Consider the following 16,345-nt stretch of genomic DNA (forward strand, 5'->3'; position numbering starts at 1 on the left):
CTTCGTCTGCTTCCAGGGAGGGAAGAGGAGAAAAGTGGGTGTCCCCACATGGCTGGAGCCCCTGGGTCCAGACCCTCTGCTCTGTGGTGACATGAGGCAAACCCTCCCTTCTCTCGCCAAGCTGATTAGTATGCGTTTACTGATCCACTGTCAGAGCTGGGGTGAGGATCCTGGCCTCCTGACTCTGTGGTCCTCCTTTTTGCTGAGGACCGGCTTGGGATAAAGCCATGAACTCATGCTAATAAGTGTCAGCCTGAAATTTGAGGCTCTTGGTAGTCTCAGCTCTGCCACCTGCTGGCCATAGGATTTATGCAGGTTTCTGTCCTCTGGCCTATTTCTCCTGGTGGTGGGTGAGATGATTTTTAAGGTGCTCAGTGGTAATTTGGGGATGTTCATGGGCCTTGACATTGAATCCCATAATGAGAAAGTTGGTTCCTTTTTTCTGAGTCCTCCTGGTTCTCTCCGGGACAGGGTCTCAAGTGGGCTAGCCTGCCCCGACACCTCCCTCTACCGTGGTCATCTTTTTGACAAGGTGGACGCAGACCTCTAACTCAGAGCCTTCGGTAAGCAGCTGCTTTCTAATGCGAGTTACAAGGCAACTTTGTTTTCATTGTATTTATTCTTTTTTAAAACTACTTTAAGGAACTATAATTTACATACCATAAAATCCACCCACTTAAAATGTACAATTCAGTGGGGTTTTTTTTAATATAGTCACTGGATTAAGCAGCCTCACCACAATCTAATTTGAGGACATTTTCATCACTCCAAAAAGCAACCCTGCTCCCATTAGCAGTGACACCCAGCGCCACTTCCCCCCGACCCTTGGCAACCAAGAATTTACTTTCTATCTCTGTGGACTTGCCAATATGTGGCCTTTTGTGTCTGGATAAGTATTTATATTTATGTGGTTACCTAATCGAGGAATGCTGGTTTTTAATTAATGGTTGGAATGTGATGTTTGCTTCTAAAGAAAATTTCTTTCTGGCTACTGATTGTGTTCTACTCCAGTGAGTTGATTATTTGCTCAAAGAACCATTATCCATGGAAGGTGGGACATGCCCAGGGCATTTGGAGAATGCAGGGCAAATTCCGTTTGAGGGTCTGGGAGTCTCTTTGTGGTTGATTCTCTGATTCAGGGAACTTTTCCTCTCCTTTCTGTCTCCAAAGCCACCGATCCCTTTCCTCCCTCCGCCCTGACTGTTCCCGAGACCCCCATTGAGGGGAAGGAACATAGGGCCACAGCAAAGTCTCTGCAAACAGCCCCTCTATTCAATAAACTCAGAGGGACAGCTGTGGTCCCAGCTTCTCCTCAGTCATTTTGCCCGGAAGCAGCATCAACAACGAGTTTCATTATGCAATTAAAGTCATTTTCCTGAGCTGAACAAATATTTACAGCATATTTTGCTGCAAATTGCTTCGCCTGGAGAAAGATTCTGCCGTGGGGGCTGGCGCGCTTGGCTGATTTAGACATTTCCATCCCCTGTTACCAGGGGGCCAAACTGTGCAAGCAGGTGGCAGACCAGCGAGCCCCCAGGAAACAGTATCAGTGCATGTGGCAGGTGTCAGCCAGGCAGACGTGGTCTTGCTCCTGCCGCTGTGCCACTGAGGACCAGTGATGTCCATTGTTCCACTGCAGCAGCCCTAAATCCTGGCTCTGCTTCAGCAGAGAAACCTCTAGACTCTGCCCATGGTGTGGGGGAGCAGCTCTGTGACTGTCAGAGAGATCCGTGTCCATTGTGTACCCACCACCTTCCTGTCATCTGTGCAGCATCTTGGGGCCTGGTCCTTAACAAGAGTGTGGGCGGATCCTCTCCCCGAGGCCCACCGTGTTCCGCTTCCTGGGCAATCAGGAGCAGGAAAACTCAGGGCGGAGCTTCCCAAGAGCAGTCACATTCTCGACTTGACTCCCTCTGAATCTCGCCTCCCTCTCAAACCCCTTTCATCCCACAGAGGGAACTTGATCCAGCTCCTCAGATAAAGTTTTTGTGTCCCTGCTCCCCCATCTGCAGCTAAGTTCTGTGTGGGGTGGGGCAGCTGTATAACATCAAGGCGTTAGGATTTGGGGGGCAGCAGTGACATACAAAATATTTAACAACCGGTGGGGCAGTGACCCCTCAGAGATGACCCAGAGCCTGGTTCACAGCCCCTCAGCTCTGTGGGAATGTCTAGGCCCCGGAAAAGGATCTGGGATGAATGGTGGGTGAGGCGGAGCATCAGGGAGCTGGGGCAGGGGGTCTCTGGCAGTCAGGTGGGGGTGATCCCAGCTTCTCTTCTCCAGCTCTGCCACGTTGGAATGTCGGCCCTGAGTGGAGAGGAGGGATGAACACCTTGCTCTAGGTGACTGTGCCTTGTTTCTCCTGTGAGGTCTGTTCAGGTCAACACGTGCTTCCCCTGCCCCTCCCCAGCTGTTTTCTCCCCTTGGGGAATAGCGCGCCACTCCAGTTCCCAGAGGCTTTGGCGGGCGCGTCTCATACCTTCTCAGTCGGACGCAGCACGCACAGTTTCCCCCCACCCCGTGCACAGCAGAGGTGCTGGGAAGCTCAGCCTCAACTGTGATTCCCCATCCAGACGGTGGAGCCTGCCCCGTCCCACCCAGGGCCCCACCGAGGGGACACAGGCCCCTCTCAGAGATGCTCTGGGCATCCCACTCCATCCCTTCTCTCTGCTGAGCTCGTGGTCCAGCCACTGCTGAAAAGATGCAAAGTGATGCATGCAAGGAGGCCAGGCCTGACATCTGTCCTTGCTTCCTGTCCCTCTAGCTGGTGGACTCAGGAGGTAGCATGACCTCTCTGGGCCCATCCTGTCCAGTGTAAAACGGGGGTACCCTCAGCCGCCTCACACCTCTCCTGGGAAGATGGCTTTCCATCTCGTATGTCAAGGGGCCACCACATGCTGGGCACATAGGAGGCGTCCAGTAAATTGCCATCGACCTGATCAGGGTCTGCCCTGTGTCTTGGAGGGCTATTTATAGAGCCGTCTCCCTCACCAACTGGCAGGGCTCCAGGGGAGGGCTGGCTTGCTCTCTTCCATCTACCATCACAGCTGGCGCTGAATGGGCCCAAGGGGGGGCAGTATTTATGGGTCTAAACCAGGGGTCCCCAAACTACGGCCCGCGGGCCACATGCGGCCCCCTGAGGCCATTTATCCGGCCCCTGCCGCACTTCTGGAAGGGGCACCTCTTTCATTGGTGGTCAGTGAGAGGAGCATAGTTCCCATTGAAATACTGGTCAGTTTGTTGATTTAAATTTACTTGTTCTTTATTTTAAATATTGTATTTGTTCCTGTTTTGTTTTTTTACTTTAAAATAAGGTATGTGCAGTGTTCATAGGGATTTGGTCATAGTTTTTTTTTTTTATAGTCCGGCCCTTCAACGGTCTGAGGGACAGTGAACTGGCCCCCTGTGTAAAAAGTTTGGGGACCCCTGGTCTAAACAAAGTGGTGAAAATATAAATGACAGTGTTGCCACCCCGCACCCAGGCCAGGCTCTGGCTGCTCAGAAGGATTCCACTTTCACTGACCAGCGTGCCCACCCGGCATCATGAGGGTCGGGCTGCCCAGTCTCCCCAGGTGCAGCCCCTTTGAGCCCTAAAGCAAGCATTACACAATGATCACCTTTACTGTTTTGTGTTCCTGCTGTAGACACAACACATAATCGTTGGAAAGTTGAGAGATCTAGAGAAGCCAAAAGGAGAATTTTTTTTAATGGCTTGTACATCCAGAAAACCCAGCTGTTCCTGATTTACAGTGGATGCTTCAGATCATTTCCTGGGTACCGATGTGACGCATACTCGTACATTTGTGTTATCTACCTTCACACAGAACGGGGGGGAGGGGCACGGACTGCCTGTCAATAGAGGGTCTTCTCAGGGTCAATCCCTTGGTCCATTCTGGGAGGGACTGCCATTTCTTTAAGCAATCTCTATTGTTGGGTATTAAGGTTGGTTCCTATTTCATGGTTGTGACCAGCAACCCCTAATGAGCATCCTTGCAGTAACTCTGCATGCATATCTATGGTTTTCCCTCAGGATTTAAAGGGAGGTCACTGGGCCTTTGCTAGGAATTTTGTTAAGGTGTCTGGGGAGATGGGAGGTGGCCACCCTGGGGTGGCCCTTTCACACAAGGAGAAAAGCACTCCCGATAGGACCGATTGGCTCTGAGCTCCAGCTTTTTCCTGAAATTAGCAGTACGAGTGGGACCAGGCGAGGCTGCACCAGGCAGACTCCCACCCCTGAGTCAGGGGTGGACCAGCTGCGTGGTAGGCGGCGGGGACCTTTGCCCTAAATCACAACCACACTGGAGACCCAGAGAAAAATAAATGAGAATTGCTGCCCTCATCGGCCCGTTGTGTGCCCGTTCCTTACATGCATCATCTCACTGGATCTTTTCAACAACCCTCCTGAGAGTATATGGTTATCACACCCACCTTACAGCTGGGGAAACTGAGGCTTGGAGTTTGTGCAATCACCTGAGTATTTGTCACGGTTGGAAGACAGAATATGATGACCCCCCCCCAGGAGGACCCTCTGGGGTCTGCGCTGGGCTGAGCTATTTCATTCATCCTCATTCAACCCCAGCAGGGACATTATTATTATCCTGTGGCACAGATCAGAGTGTCACTTCAGGTGACACTACTGGCCAGAGGCAGAGCTGTAAAGTGTCACCAGTGTCCCCGAAAAGGGAAAGTGGCCATAGGGAAGAAGCAGGCAGCCAGCCTTTTCCCTCAAATGCCCTCACCTGGTGCCCTGTTGCTGCAACTAACGACAGCAGTGACGCGGCAGAGGTCACCGCTCTGGTCAGGGAACCTCCAGGGCCCATGCCCTGTGGCCTTAAAGCTCTGGAAGGTCCTATGTGTGGCACCAAGACCTGGGCTCTGGGCTGGGGTGGGTCTGAGGAGCAAAGGAAAGAAGGGAGGGGGTCCTGCCAGCACTGACTCCCGAGTGGGTGAGGCCCCACCGCCCCCGCCCTCCTGCCCACCCGCCCAGCTCCCCAGTGTCTCCCGTGTGCGTAGGGCACATTTGTCATCCTGGTTCAATATTTGCTGTGTACCTACTGTGTCCTGGCCTTTCACCCGCACTCCAGCACACATCCAGGAACCCGGGGGGGTCAGGGGCAGCTCCTACGCTCGATTCCCATTGAACACGTCAGTCCCAGGGTTGGTTTGGGGTCATGTGGGGAGCACTGACCAGGAATCAGGACACTGGGTTTTCATTCTCCCAACGATGAGCCAGCCACTCGCCCTCCCGGGGAGGCAGCCTCCTGCAAACCGGCACCGCAAGAGAGAGGGTCCTGTTGGTTCATACACACAGAGACTGGGACTTGGAGCTGGGCAGAACACCCAGCTGGCACAACTTGGGGAAACTGAGTCAGGGGCCAGTCAATAGCAAGCGTTAAATCCTTTTGGTCCCTTGGAAGATGTTATTCTGGTTAAGGCACCTGCTCTAGTTTGTCCTCCAGGCTGCTAGGGCCTGGTGGCAACAGGATGCACTTGAGTCTACTGGGTGAGTGGGTGATGCTGGGTGGAGCCTAAGGACTTCCAAAGTGGCCAGGTTTGCTTCAAAAGGAGAAACGCTGATGAGGGCCAGGACTGGGATGCCGGGCCCGGGACCTGCATTTGAACCACGGTGCCAGTGCCTAAACTGCCCTGGAAGCCCCTCGGGGGAGTCTGAGGAGCTGCGGTCTGGGCCCCCAGGGCCCTCGCTCAGCCTCCGGCGGGCTGCCTCTGTCTCCTCTCCCTTAGACGTTCAGTTTCTGAGTCAGAGCACTTGTCAGCCCAGGCTTGTGCAGAGATAAAAAGAAACCAGTTTGAAAGCCACCGATCTAAATAAATAGCGTTTCATTCCTTTTAATGGCTCCTCCCACCCGCGACCCCAGCCCCAGTGGTCTCGGTATTAGAACATGACGCTGTCAGGAGGGCCGGGTCGTCTCTCAGTTCCTTAAAGGGAAAGAAAACTCTGCTTGCAGTTTCCCAGGCCCAGGGAAATTTTCCACGCCTGGCCTCAGTTTCCCCATCTATAAAACCCGATGACCTCAGCTTTATCTTCTGCATGGAGTCGATGTAGGGTACCAGGCAGTTTAGGGAAATGAGCCGGGTGGTGAAAAGGCCGCCAAGGTGGCAGGACTCACCTGGCGACCAGTGAAGCCACTTGAATAGAAGGAAACAACCTGAGGAAGTCGCGCTTCTCTACAGAACGACTGTGCCGGGTCAAGTTCCTGGCTTGTCTGGACTGTTCCCCCACACCCAGTAAATGTTGGGAGCAGAGGACCCAGGCAAGGGCTCGAGGCCGACACCAGGGGCAGCCTGCTGCCTGCCCACAGCTGACACGGAGCCCAATATACAGAAGGTCCTCAGTTAGTGCTTGTGCCATGGAGATCGCCTTGACTGTTCCTTTCAGAGGACACTTTTCTCTCTACTCTCCTTCCTTGTGGATGACATGGAGAAAAGCCTGACCACAGCCTGCGAAATAGGCTACACTTCTCATTCTTGTGAGAGGCCAAGTCCTCAGACCCAAATTTTTGTCAAAAGGAACATTTTGAACTCCCCTGTCTCTGTTACACATGACCCGCCTTTAAAGGTTTGTAGAATTACCAAAGGACACCAACTAGTGGCTTCTAGATGCTGACTAGTGGTTAATTCAGAAAACCCATAGCATGGTGCCATGTCCCCTCTGGGTGACCGTCTTTGTTCATACCTCCCCACCTGACCCCTTCCTGCTCCCTCCGTCCCTCAAATCATCCCTCATTATGAGTGATCCTGACACCCCATGTTCTTTTGAGGGGGTCAAGGTGTCTTATCAGAGTCCTCTCTTCCGGGTTGGCTCGCATTTTTAAAAACCAAGCAGACAAATTCATCTTTCTATAAAAGTTTATTTGGTAATTTTTCCAAGAAGTGTTAAGGGGAAAATTGAAATTATGCAAAAGGAAGGAACAACAGTGTATAAAAATAATTTAAACACACATGCTAATAATAAAGTGACATTTCTTTCTAGCAACAACTAGCAGGTGATCTTGCCGGAGATTTTTCCAAAGATATTAAATATATTTTAGATAACAGTACATAAACACACATGCACAAACACATACCACACACACACACACACACACTCATATATACAGCTCAAGTATTTTTTTTATCTGGGTATTCCAGCTACCTGATACAGCTAAAGTGAAAAATGAAGGAATGCCTGAGATTGAACAAACGTGCACTGAATTGTGGATCTTGGAGACATGCTAAGATTTCCCTTCCCAATCTCGTCGGTTGCTAGCTTGTACCCTGTGGTCTTATCTAAACAATTAAAGTGTGTCTTTTGGATATCTGCTCATCGGTATGGTCATTGCGGTGTGGCAGGAGGTCTCGATTCAGGAAACTCCACTCTCTCTTGCTCCCAGTACGTCTCACGGATTGGGAAGAGGGTGACTTGAAGGGTGAAGCTCTGGGCCTGGTTACATCTGACTGACTCTCTGCTTCAGAGCTTGCACCTCCCTCTCGATCTCATAGGGGAGGTCGGCATTCACTTGCTCCTCCAGGTACGTCTGGATGTCTTCCACCTCCTTCTCCCAGAACTCCTTGGAGATATCGAAGAGCTCCTTCACGTTGACGTTCCCTAGGCCTTTCAGATTCAGGGCCTCCTTGTCGGGGATGTAGCCGATGGCCGTGAGCTTGGCGCCGCCCTCCCCGTTGATCCGGTTGAACATCCACTCCAGCACCCGGGAGTTCTCGCCAAACCCAGGCCAGAGGAACTTGCCTTCCTTGTCCTTCCGGAACCAGTTGACATGGAAGATCTTGGGCAGCTTGGCTGCGGGGCGCTGGGCCATGCTGAGCCAGTGGGCCAGGTATTTGCCAAAGTTGTAGCCAAAGAAAGGCCTCATGGCAAAGGGGTCATGCATGATGACTTTGCCTGTGAACAGAGAGGGGACTCTGTTGGTAACTGACGCTCTCCAAGGACAGTGTGGACACATTTATTGTTGACATAAACATGCTTGATTTCCTTTCTCTCTCTACAAAGACAGGAAGACAGAGAGACAGAGACACAGAGACACAGAGACAGAGACAAGAGAGACTGATACAGGGACAGGCAAGCAGGAGAGGCAGAGAGACAGAAAGACAAAAGAAACCCTGAGACAGAGAGCGTGCCTGTCACCGTTCTTTGTGGTTTCAGATTTTGACTTGGACTCACCCTTGTGCTCAGCGGCTGCTGTGGCCTCCGACCTCATGGCTGCCCCCACAAACACTCCATGCTGCCAGCTGAGAGCTTCGTAGACGAGAGGGACACCTTCAGCAGGAAAGAAGAAATGTTCCTTAAAGGCTTTGACCCTCAGACCCTTTGGCCAGCAATGTCACCTCACAAAATGGAAAAGTACAACAGAATGGCATATTTTTAATTCGGCTAGTTTTGCATTCCCAGAGCCAAAGGGCAGAAAACTGTCAACATTACAGCCCCGAGGCCACACAGCCGAAAGGAAACTGGAGAGAAAGAACTACATTGGATCGAGGATCCAGAGAAGGCTCTAGGTGGCCAGAAGGGGAGCTTCTACTTTAGAGCTTGCCAGTTATCATGGATGTTTGGAAAGGAAGCTCAGATTTCTGGCACCTTCTACAAGGTCATGAAGAAGGAGCAATTTCACAGACCCTCCCAGTCTGGATGAAGGGGAGCCTCACCCGCAGGTCGGCGCCCTCCAAAGATGATGCCCTCGATGGGCACGCCCTCCGGAGCTTCCCAGGCAGGGTCAATGATGGGGCACTGGCTGGCAGGGGTGCAGAACCGCGAGTTGGGGTGGGCACAAGGTTCCCCTACAACAGGTAGAGAGGAGAGACCCCTGAGCGTCCGGCCCAAACACGGAGCACTCAGGGCCGGAGATGGGCGGGGCTTCCGGAGATGGGCGGGGCTTCCGGGGGGGCTCACCATCCTCAGGGGTCCACTCCTTGTTCTTCCACGAGGTGAGCCTGACACCGGAGGCCAGCGGCTGGTCAATGCCCTCCCAGTAGACGCCCCCGTCACTGGTCTCGGCCACGTTGGTGAAGATGGTGTTCTTCTGGATGGTCTTGATGGCATTGGGGTTAGTCTTCACAGAGGTTCCAGGAGCGACACCAAAAAACCCGTTTTCTGGGTTGATAGCCCTTAAGTTACCTGGAAAGTTTTAAACCCGAGACGGTAAGTGAGCAGCAAGCAAAACCTCGCATGTACTCTGATACCCTGCCAGGCTCATTTTTGTACCAAATTCTCAAATTTTTTTGTTTTCTTCCTCCTTAGAATATATTTCTCTTGTCTCACTTAAGCACTATGTTTACGACTCTTCCTCATCAGTTTTCCACCCATACAATGTCAACATGTGTATTCTATGCACAAGCAGCCACACAGGATCCCATTTCAATCCGGACTTGATATTAAATGAAAGAGTGCTTATATAGAAGACATATTCCTAAGACTTTGCAAGGTCTGAAATAACTAAATTAAAAAAAAAATTCAAACAGTGTGAACTTAGGGGAATGTATGGCATGTTTTAAAAGCCAAAAGTTCATTGGGATCCAATTATCAGCAGCGACAGTTGAGCCTAAAAGAGTCACCTTGTTGGTCAAACTTCATCCAGGCGATGTCATCCCCCACACACTCTATCTTCCAGCCGGGGAGGGTGGGGTTCATCATGGCCAGGTTAGTCTTCCCGCAGGCGCTGGGGAACGCGGCCGCGAAGTACTTCTTCTGGCCCTCGGGGTTGGTGATGCCCAAGATCTGCGGGAACAACACTCCTTCTTAAGCTCTCCTTTCCCTTCCTTCCCTTCCCAGGCAGTGGGCAGCCCCTCGGGCTCCGAGTGTGCCCAGAAGACCCCACGAGTGCATCCCTAACATCCGTTTCTTCCGGTATCAAAACAAGTATTTTGAATAATGATGTCCAGTGGGTCTCTGATGGTCTGGTTGTGTTTGAAGTCTTTCAGAAGGGGTCCCCACGAGTGCACCCATAATTATGGATGAAATTTCCAAATCTGCCCTTGGGGTGTGCTGGGTCTCGCTATGGGGACGCGGTATGTCTTAGCCAGCCTCCCGCCCCCGCCCCAGCCCTCACTCACGCATGCTCAGAACTCCCTGCGTCTTACCAGCATGTGCTCAGCCAGCCAACCCTCCTCCTTGGCCAGCCGGCTGGCCATCCTCAGGGCAAAGCACTTCTTCCCGAGCAGCGAGTTCCCGCCGTACCCACTCCCGAAGGAGATGATTTCTCTGCGGTCAGGCAGGTGGGCGATGAGCGTCAGCTCTGGGTTACAGGCCCAGTTGTTAACCAAAGGCTCTGCGGAGAGGGACACACCCCACGTTAGCATGGTGCGACCCTGCCTGAGATCCCTGGAGGACAGGCTAAAGTAATGCTAAGCTTTTTTTAAAAAAAAAAATACTAGCTTTTGATTTTGAAATAATGAGCTTACTTTTTAAAGGCAAAGGGCATCCCACGGAATGGAGGCACTTGACGAACTCCCCGTCACCCAGAGCTTCCAGGACGGGCGTCCCCATTCTCGTCATGATGCGCATGCTGGCCACCACGTAGGGCGAGTCCGTCAGCTCGATGCCGATCTTTGACAGAGGCGAGCCCAGGGGCCCCATGCTGAATGGGATGACGTACATGGTGCGACCTGTGGGGCCAGTCGGTGGGAACTGGTGAGGAATGCCCTCGGGCTCACCAACAATCAATATTATTTCCCATTAATAACATCATGCCCCGCTTGCCACTGGCCTCCCGATTTACAAGAGTCCACTGGAAAGTGAACAGAATACCAAAGCAACAGAGTTTTCATGAATGTGCAAGTTGGGTTCCACCATGCACAGAAATAGTTTTCACGTTCCTCTGAGACGGTTTGGAAATCTAAAACTGAGACATACGTTTTTACTACATTGCCAAGTTCCCATAGGGAACTGGACGATCTCTGAGGCCACAGGAGTTGCCATTACTGTCACAGTCACCGTTAGGAACAGACATAATAATAACAGGCCTGCGGATATTTTGCCCAATCAAATAACTGTTTCCTTTACCTGCCATGCACCCTGGAAATCGGGCGTTGAATGCTTTCTCAAAGTCCTCCTCCGACATCCAGCGACCCAGTTGGCTGATGCCGCTTTTGGGGATGGGCACTGTATCTCTTTGCTCCTGGGTAATGATGACTGTCTTGCTTTCGATTCTGGCCACATCCCTGGGGTCAGTGAGAGCCAACCAGCTACAAACAAGCAAACATACAGGTTAGAATCAGACAGGAAAGTGCCGCTATTTTGAATGCATCAGTGCACTGGAATCCCTCAGTCAAGCGCCATTTAGGAAGGCTCTGTTTATTCGTGTCCTTCCCACACCTAGCAGGTGCTGAACACACTGATGATGTCTTATAGATGTAGACAGCCACACTAGCTGAAACATATGGTCAGGAAGATAGGTTCTAGACTGTGAGCTAGTCTGTGAGGACAGGGACGGTCTGACTTTTCATTCTTATCCAGGATCTAGTTTGCAACAAGTGTTTGTTTGTACTCGTTGTACAAAACAAGGCTATCTCACTGAAGGCTTGGGCTCTACAAATGTTATTCAATTAAAGCCTATATGGTTCTGGCCATTATAGGCTTTTCAAGAGTTTGCAAGCCCCTCCCACCACCACCAGAGATCTTCATCCACCTCTTTGCACCCCTTTGGCAGGGGTGGGGGGCGTGCTGGGGCTAAAGGCTGCACTCACCAGTTGTCATACTTCTTCAACCTCTTGATGGTCCCCTGCTCCTCCATTTGGTGCAGCAGCTGCCTGTTCTCGTCCTCGGAGCCATCACAGATGTGGATGTGGTCCGGCTGGCACAACTTGGCACTGCTCTCCACGAACTCGCGCACTGCCTGGGGCAGGCTGTCCAAGCTGCCCTGGACGACTTTGGCTGAGAAGTTGAGGCCGTTCTGGAGCTGAGGAGGCATTTCTGCAGAGTTGTGCTGGGGGCCACAGACTCCAAAGTTCCCTGAAATAGAAAGCACAAGTTTGTCTGTTTTATTTTTAAAACATAAACAAGTGCAGCCGCCGTCCAACAAATGTGACGTGCTTTGTTTGGGCTTCACACCTCTGGACAGTCGTGGCTGTAAGGAAGAGAGGAAGCAAGTGGTGATCTCTGAGATCTTCAGCCATGTCATTTCAAAAGCTCAACCTACCTTCCTTCTCTCAGGACAATCTGGATCAGAGATCCAAGGCTTGCTTTCGGGGTCTTCCCTCTGGTGACCGTGCTTTCCCGGTGGGAAGGCTGTGCCTGGTGTTTGATGGCAGAACCACTCGGCTTTAAATGCCATGGAGGAAAAAGGTCCTGCCCCTTGGCCCCACCCGGGAGGCTCGTCTCTGACGTCAGGGGCAGGTCTTTGGATCACGGCCATAGTCAGTTATGCCTTGGAGCAGCCCCACACAATGAACCCCAGGGAGATAATCATTGGACAGCTGGTGTAGATGATGCCGGGAGGCCTCTGACCTCTTGGCCAGCCACAGCAAGTCCTTACACAACTTTTGATTGACTAAACTTTGATCCAGTTCACTGCTGATGCAAAAACACACGGCGGGAGGGTGAGAAGGATCGGGACAGGTTGGCGAGGGCACCTCCTGGACACCGAGAGTTTCCAGGGCACAAGCTGGCAGCACATTGTGTATATACTGAAGGTTGCTGATTGACAGAACATTCTAGAGGTAGGTGTCAGTGTACAGTCAAAGGCCCTGGAAAGGATATGTCCAAATGCTGGTGGATGGGTGACTGATTGGCAAAGTTCTGACCTCAGTGGGGGCTAGTGACCTTATTGAATATTTCCTATGTGTCCCCAGCCCAAACATAAGGGTAGGGATTTCTGCCTATTTTGTTAATTTTTGTAGGTACAGTTCCTGGCACATATCAGGCACAGAATGATTAGAAGGTGAGCATTGTCCTAAGTGCTTTGCATCAACTGACTCATGGCCAGATTCTGAGGCAGACCCCATGAACAATTTTATGTCCAGACAAGGAAACTGAGGCACAGAGAGGCACAGCTACTCCCAACTCCCTGGCTGGAGGGCAGCAGAGAGAGGGTTAGAGGACCAGCAAGATGGGCTCTGGAGCACCACACCAGACTGTCCCTTGTGGGGTGCCCTTGCCTCTTCTGGAACCTTCTGTGTATTCTCCAAGCAGCTCTGGGCTGGGTGCAGTTACTTCTGGAGTCATCAATCACTTTCCGATGCCCTTGCAAGTGCGAGCATCTGGGGAGGGGGAGGGGAAGGGAGGGGCTTGGCGGTTTTGCTAGATTACACTTGAGTAACGAGACCTTTATAACAGCACTTTACAAAAATGTGCTTTGCAAGCCGTCAGAGCTTCAGTCCAACTTAATGAACCATGGAGCGGTTGCTGGTGTCTCGAGAGTACTGGGTGAGAAGTCAGGAGCAGGCCGTCAGGCCCCGACTCCCCACAGCCTGCCCAGTGACTCAGGGGAGCCCCCTCCCTCCAGTGAGGTCAGGTAGGGACTCGCCTGCCTCCCGCTGGGCGTGTGCACTGAGATAACAGTGTCTGAAAGGAGCTGTAGGAGATAGGAGGCCACAGGAACGGCAATCTCAGACCACAAGTCCAGTATTTAGAGGACTGTCGTGCAGGGCTTCTTACTGACTGCAACATTGTGTAAACACGTTACCCCCTTCCACCGAAACTATCCACCCATTCCTACCTTTCATTCCTTCAGATTTTTGTTCAACCAATTGAATCTTTCCATATAAATATAATCTGAACTGTTTTGTTTACTTTTCAATTATTTCCCTATTAGGTCATTAGAATTCATTACCACTGGCATTGTCAGCCACATGCGAGTTTATGTCCTATCTAAAGTCAACAATGATGTTATAATGCTCCATCGCTGAGGGAATTCCTAAGCATGTGACGTCAGTGAAATTAGCCAGCCCACGGCACAACCGAGAAGACACAATACACGCATTCACACCAGTGCTTTTCATCTCATCAAATGGGTAGAGATGTCCGTTTCTCTGATAAAGCTGAAGTAGGTTTGACTCCCTCCAAGAGCACATAGATTAAAAACAAAAATGTGAAACAAGAACTCGTTTGCAGTTCTAAACGTTTCTCATAAAGCCGAGGTGTTTTTGCCCTGAGTCTTCCGGGGGGAGAAACAGCAAGTTCAATTAAAATGAGGAGAGCAGCGAGTCACCATCGCCCTGCCTCTAATCTGTTCCTTGCCATGCAGAACGGAGCAGTCAAGAAGGCAGCGGGAAACATGGCGGGACCCTGAGACTTAGAAGGTGTGAGCGGGTGAGGCTGGGGGTGGGGAGCGGCGGTGTTCCAAGGTGTGAGCAACAGAGAACAAAGCCATGAACTCGGAAGGGGTCTCGCAGAGGATTCTGGGGAAGTTTGATTGTGACTACACTGAAGCTTCTCGGTTACCTGGTGGCCAATAAAAAGAGCAGAAATTCATAGATGGCAAACATATGGAGCCAAAGACCATCAACACCTATGCTTGGAGTTCCCATACAGTCAAGAGGGGTGGTTTCCATACTGTGCTTGAGGGAACTGGGGGGAGTCCACTGAGCCCCCTCAGAGAGGAGGGGGAAGGCTGAATGAGATGTGCTCAAAGTCCTCCTCACCCACAGCACCTCTGACATCACCCATGGTATATATCAGTCTTCCACATTGGATCTTTGCTTGAATAAGGAATTGCACAGCCTGAAACCATTATAAGTCCCCCCATCTCATCCCCTTCTTTCATTAGAGAGGTGAGACAGCCGAGACCCACCGCGTGCACCTAGACCATTTTCCCAAACTAAGGTTCTTAACTGCAACATCATGACCTCCCCACTTCACCCCATCGCCGATGGGAGTGATGGGATAGGCTCGTTCCACCCAGGGGACGACCACAAAAAACGCCCCTTGTTTCAGGAATCTGCATTTATAGAAAAGCATGACCCTTTTCTGGTGAAGACAGAAGGGACCATGGTTTTCCAGAAGGTGATAAGAAACTAACAATGTAAATCCCATGTCTTGTCCCGAAGCCAAATCTATGTGCGCAAATCGACTCCGGGTCTCTCCACTGCCAGGGAGGCCGCTCCGCAGGCACTCTGCTGGCCCAGCCGTGGAAATTTCCAACACTTCGAGCTGTGCAATGATCAGCCAAGGAACCATTTGCCCCGGCAATCCTGGTCATCCTCGCCCACTGTATTTGTTAGGGACAAATATTTAGATGTTCTACATTTGTGGGGTAATCATCATGCTTTTGCAAGTTTGGAGTGTATTTTTACAGAGCTGAATGAGTCCGTATTCTATTTTGAAGCCACAGAATTATATAATTGAAAGGATCCTTAAAAGATTATGTTAATCCAGCTTAATGGGCGAGGGGGGTCTCCTCTGGGGGTGATAAAATGTTTTGGAACTAGATAGAGGTGGTAGTTGCATAATTGTGAATGTACTCGATGCCACTGAATTGTACACTGTAAAGTGGTTCATTTTGTGTTATATGGATTTTAACGCAGTTGAAGAAGAAAAGGAAAAAGATTATGTAGCCCAGTCTGTTATTTTGAAGATGAAGGCACAATGGCTCAGGGTAGGGGTGGGGATAGTGTGGGATGGGGCTTTTCTAAAGCCCACTCCAGGAGGCAAGCCGGTTTCAAAAGCCCTCCACGCTCCCATCAGCCACTGCGCCTCAACTTATTAATCCTTTCCACTTATTTCAATGTCTTACTAATGTCTTAAGACATTAATCTTGGGACTGAATGCAGAGAGGACAATCTATATCATTAGGGAATCTTCCCCAGGGAGGGTCTTGATTTTGTTTGCACAGTCTTCCCACAGTGAAGAAATAAAAGGAACCTTGAGGTAGAGCGCACTGCCTGGTGTGTGCTAATAAAACGTGGTTTTTGTCGCAGAGAGGTGCACAGAAATCATGGTAAATGAATGCTAACAGCCAGGTGTTACACCCTTTTTCGAGGGCCGGTTCTCTCCTGTTACAATCAATAGCGACCCACAGACATAGTGAATTCATAAAATTGTATTTATTCTTTCTGGATATTTCTCCATCAGGTTTATGGAGAGACTTACAAGAGCTGTGGCTGTGCAGAATGGACCCACACAAGGGGGTTGAACGTGGCACATCACATCTGTCCCGGGAACTGCTGTACCCTTCAGAGAATCATTGTCATGGCTGGAGGATGCTGACAGGCAGCTTATGTGGAGGCTGTGACCCAGGGCAATGGCCAGAGAGTCACACCCACTCGGGACAAGTACCGTATTTCCTCATGTATAAAATGCTCCCTTGTATAAGACGAACCTTAATTTTAGGGCCCGAAATTTGGGGAAAAAAAAATGTATTACATAAAGTTATTGAACTCAAGTTTTATTCATCATAA

At 50.8% G+C, this 16,345-nt stretch overlaps 1 protein-coding gene across 2 annotated transcripts in view; it reads right to left on the reverse strand.

Moving 5' to 3' along the window:
- Positions 1 to 6,847: 6,847 nt before the first annotated feature.
- PCK1 (phosphoenolpyruvate carboxykinase 1) overlaps positions 6,848 to 16,345 on the reverse strand; it is a 701,569-nt gene continuing 692,071 nt past the window's right edge. Inside the window, exons 1-10 of one of the 2 annotated variants that reach the window (XM_066387429.1) lie at positions 12,148 to 12,277; positions 11,696 to 11,960; positions 11,013 to 11,194; positions 10,412 to 10,615; positions 10,091 to 10,278; positions 9,566 to 9,728; positions 8,904 to 9,128; positions 8,660 to 8,791; positions 8,178 to 8,273; positions 6,848 to 7,898 (exon numbers count right to left, since the gene is read on the reverse strand). In XM_066387429.1, the coding sequence (XP_066243526.1) occupies positions 7,444 to 7,898; positions 8,178 to 8,273; positions 8,660 to 8,791; positions 8,904 to 9,128; positions 9,566 to 9,728; positions 10,091 to 10,278; positions 10,412 to 10,615; positions 11,013 to 11,194; positions 11,696 to 11,919 (1,869 nt within the window). In that variant the 5' untranslated portion in view covers positions 11,920 to 11,960; positions 12,148 to 12,277 and the 3' untranslated portion in view covers positions 6,848 to 7,443. Of the gene's footprint in view, positions 7,899 to 8,177; positions 8,274 to 8,659; positions 8,792 to 8,903; positions 9,129 to 9,565; positions 9,729 to 10,090; positions 10,279 to 10,411; positions 10,616 to 11,012; positions 11,195 to 11,695; positions 11,961 to 12,147; positions 12,278 to 16,345 lie in introns of those variants that run through there. The other variant, XM_066387430.1, reaches the window with a different exon arrangement.

This window comes from Saccopteryx leptura, chromosome 5 (genome assembly GCF_036850995.1).
Source record: "Saccopteryx leptura isolate mSacLep1 chromosome 5, mSacLep1_pri_phased_curated, whole genome shotgun sequence".
Lineage (NCBI taxonomy): Eukaryota > Metazoa > Chordata > Mammalia > Chiroptera > Emballonuridae > Saccopteryx > Saccopteryx leptura.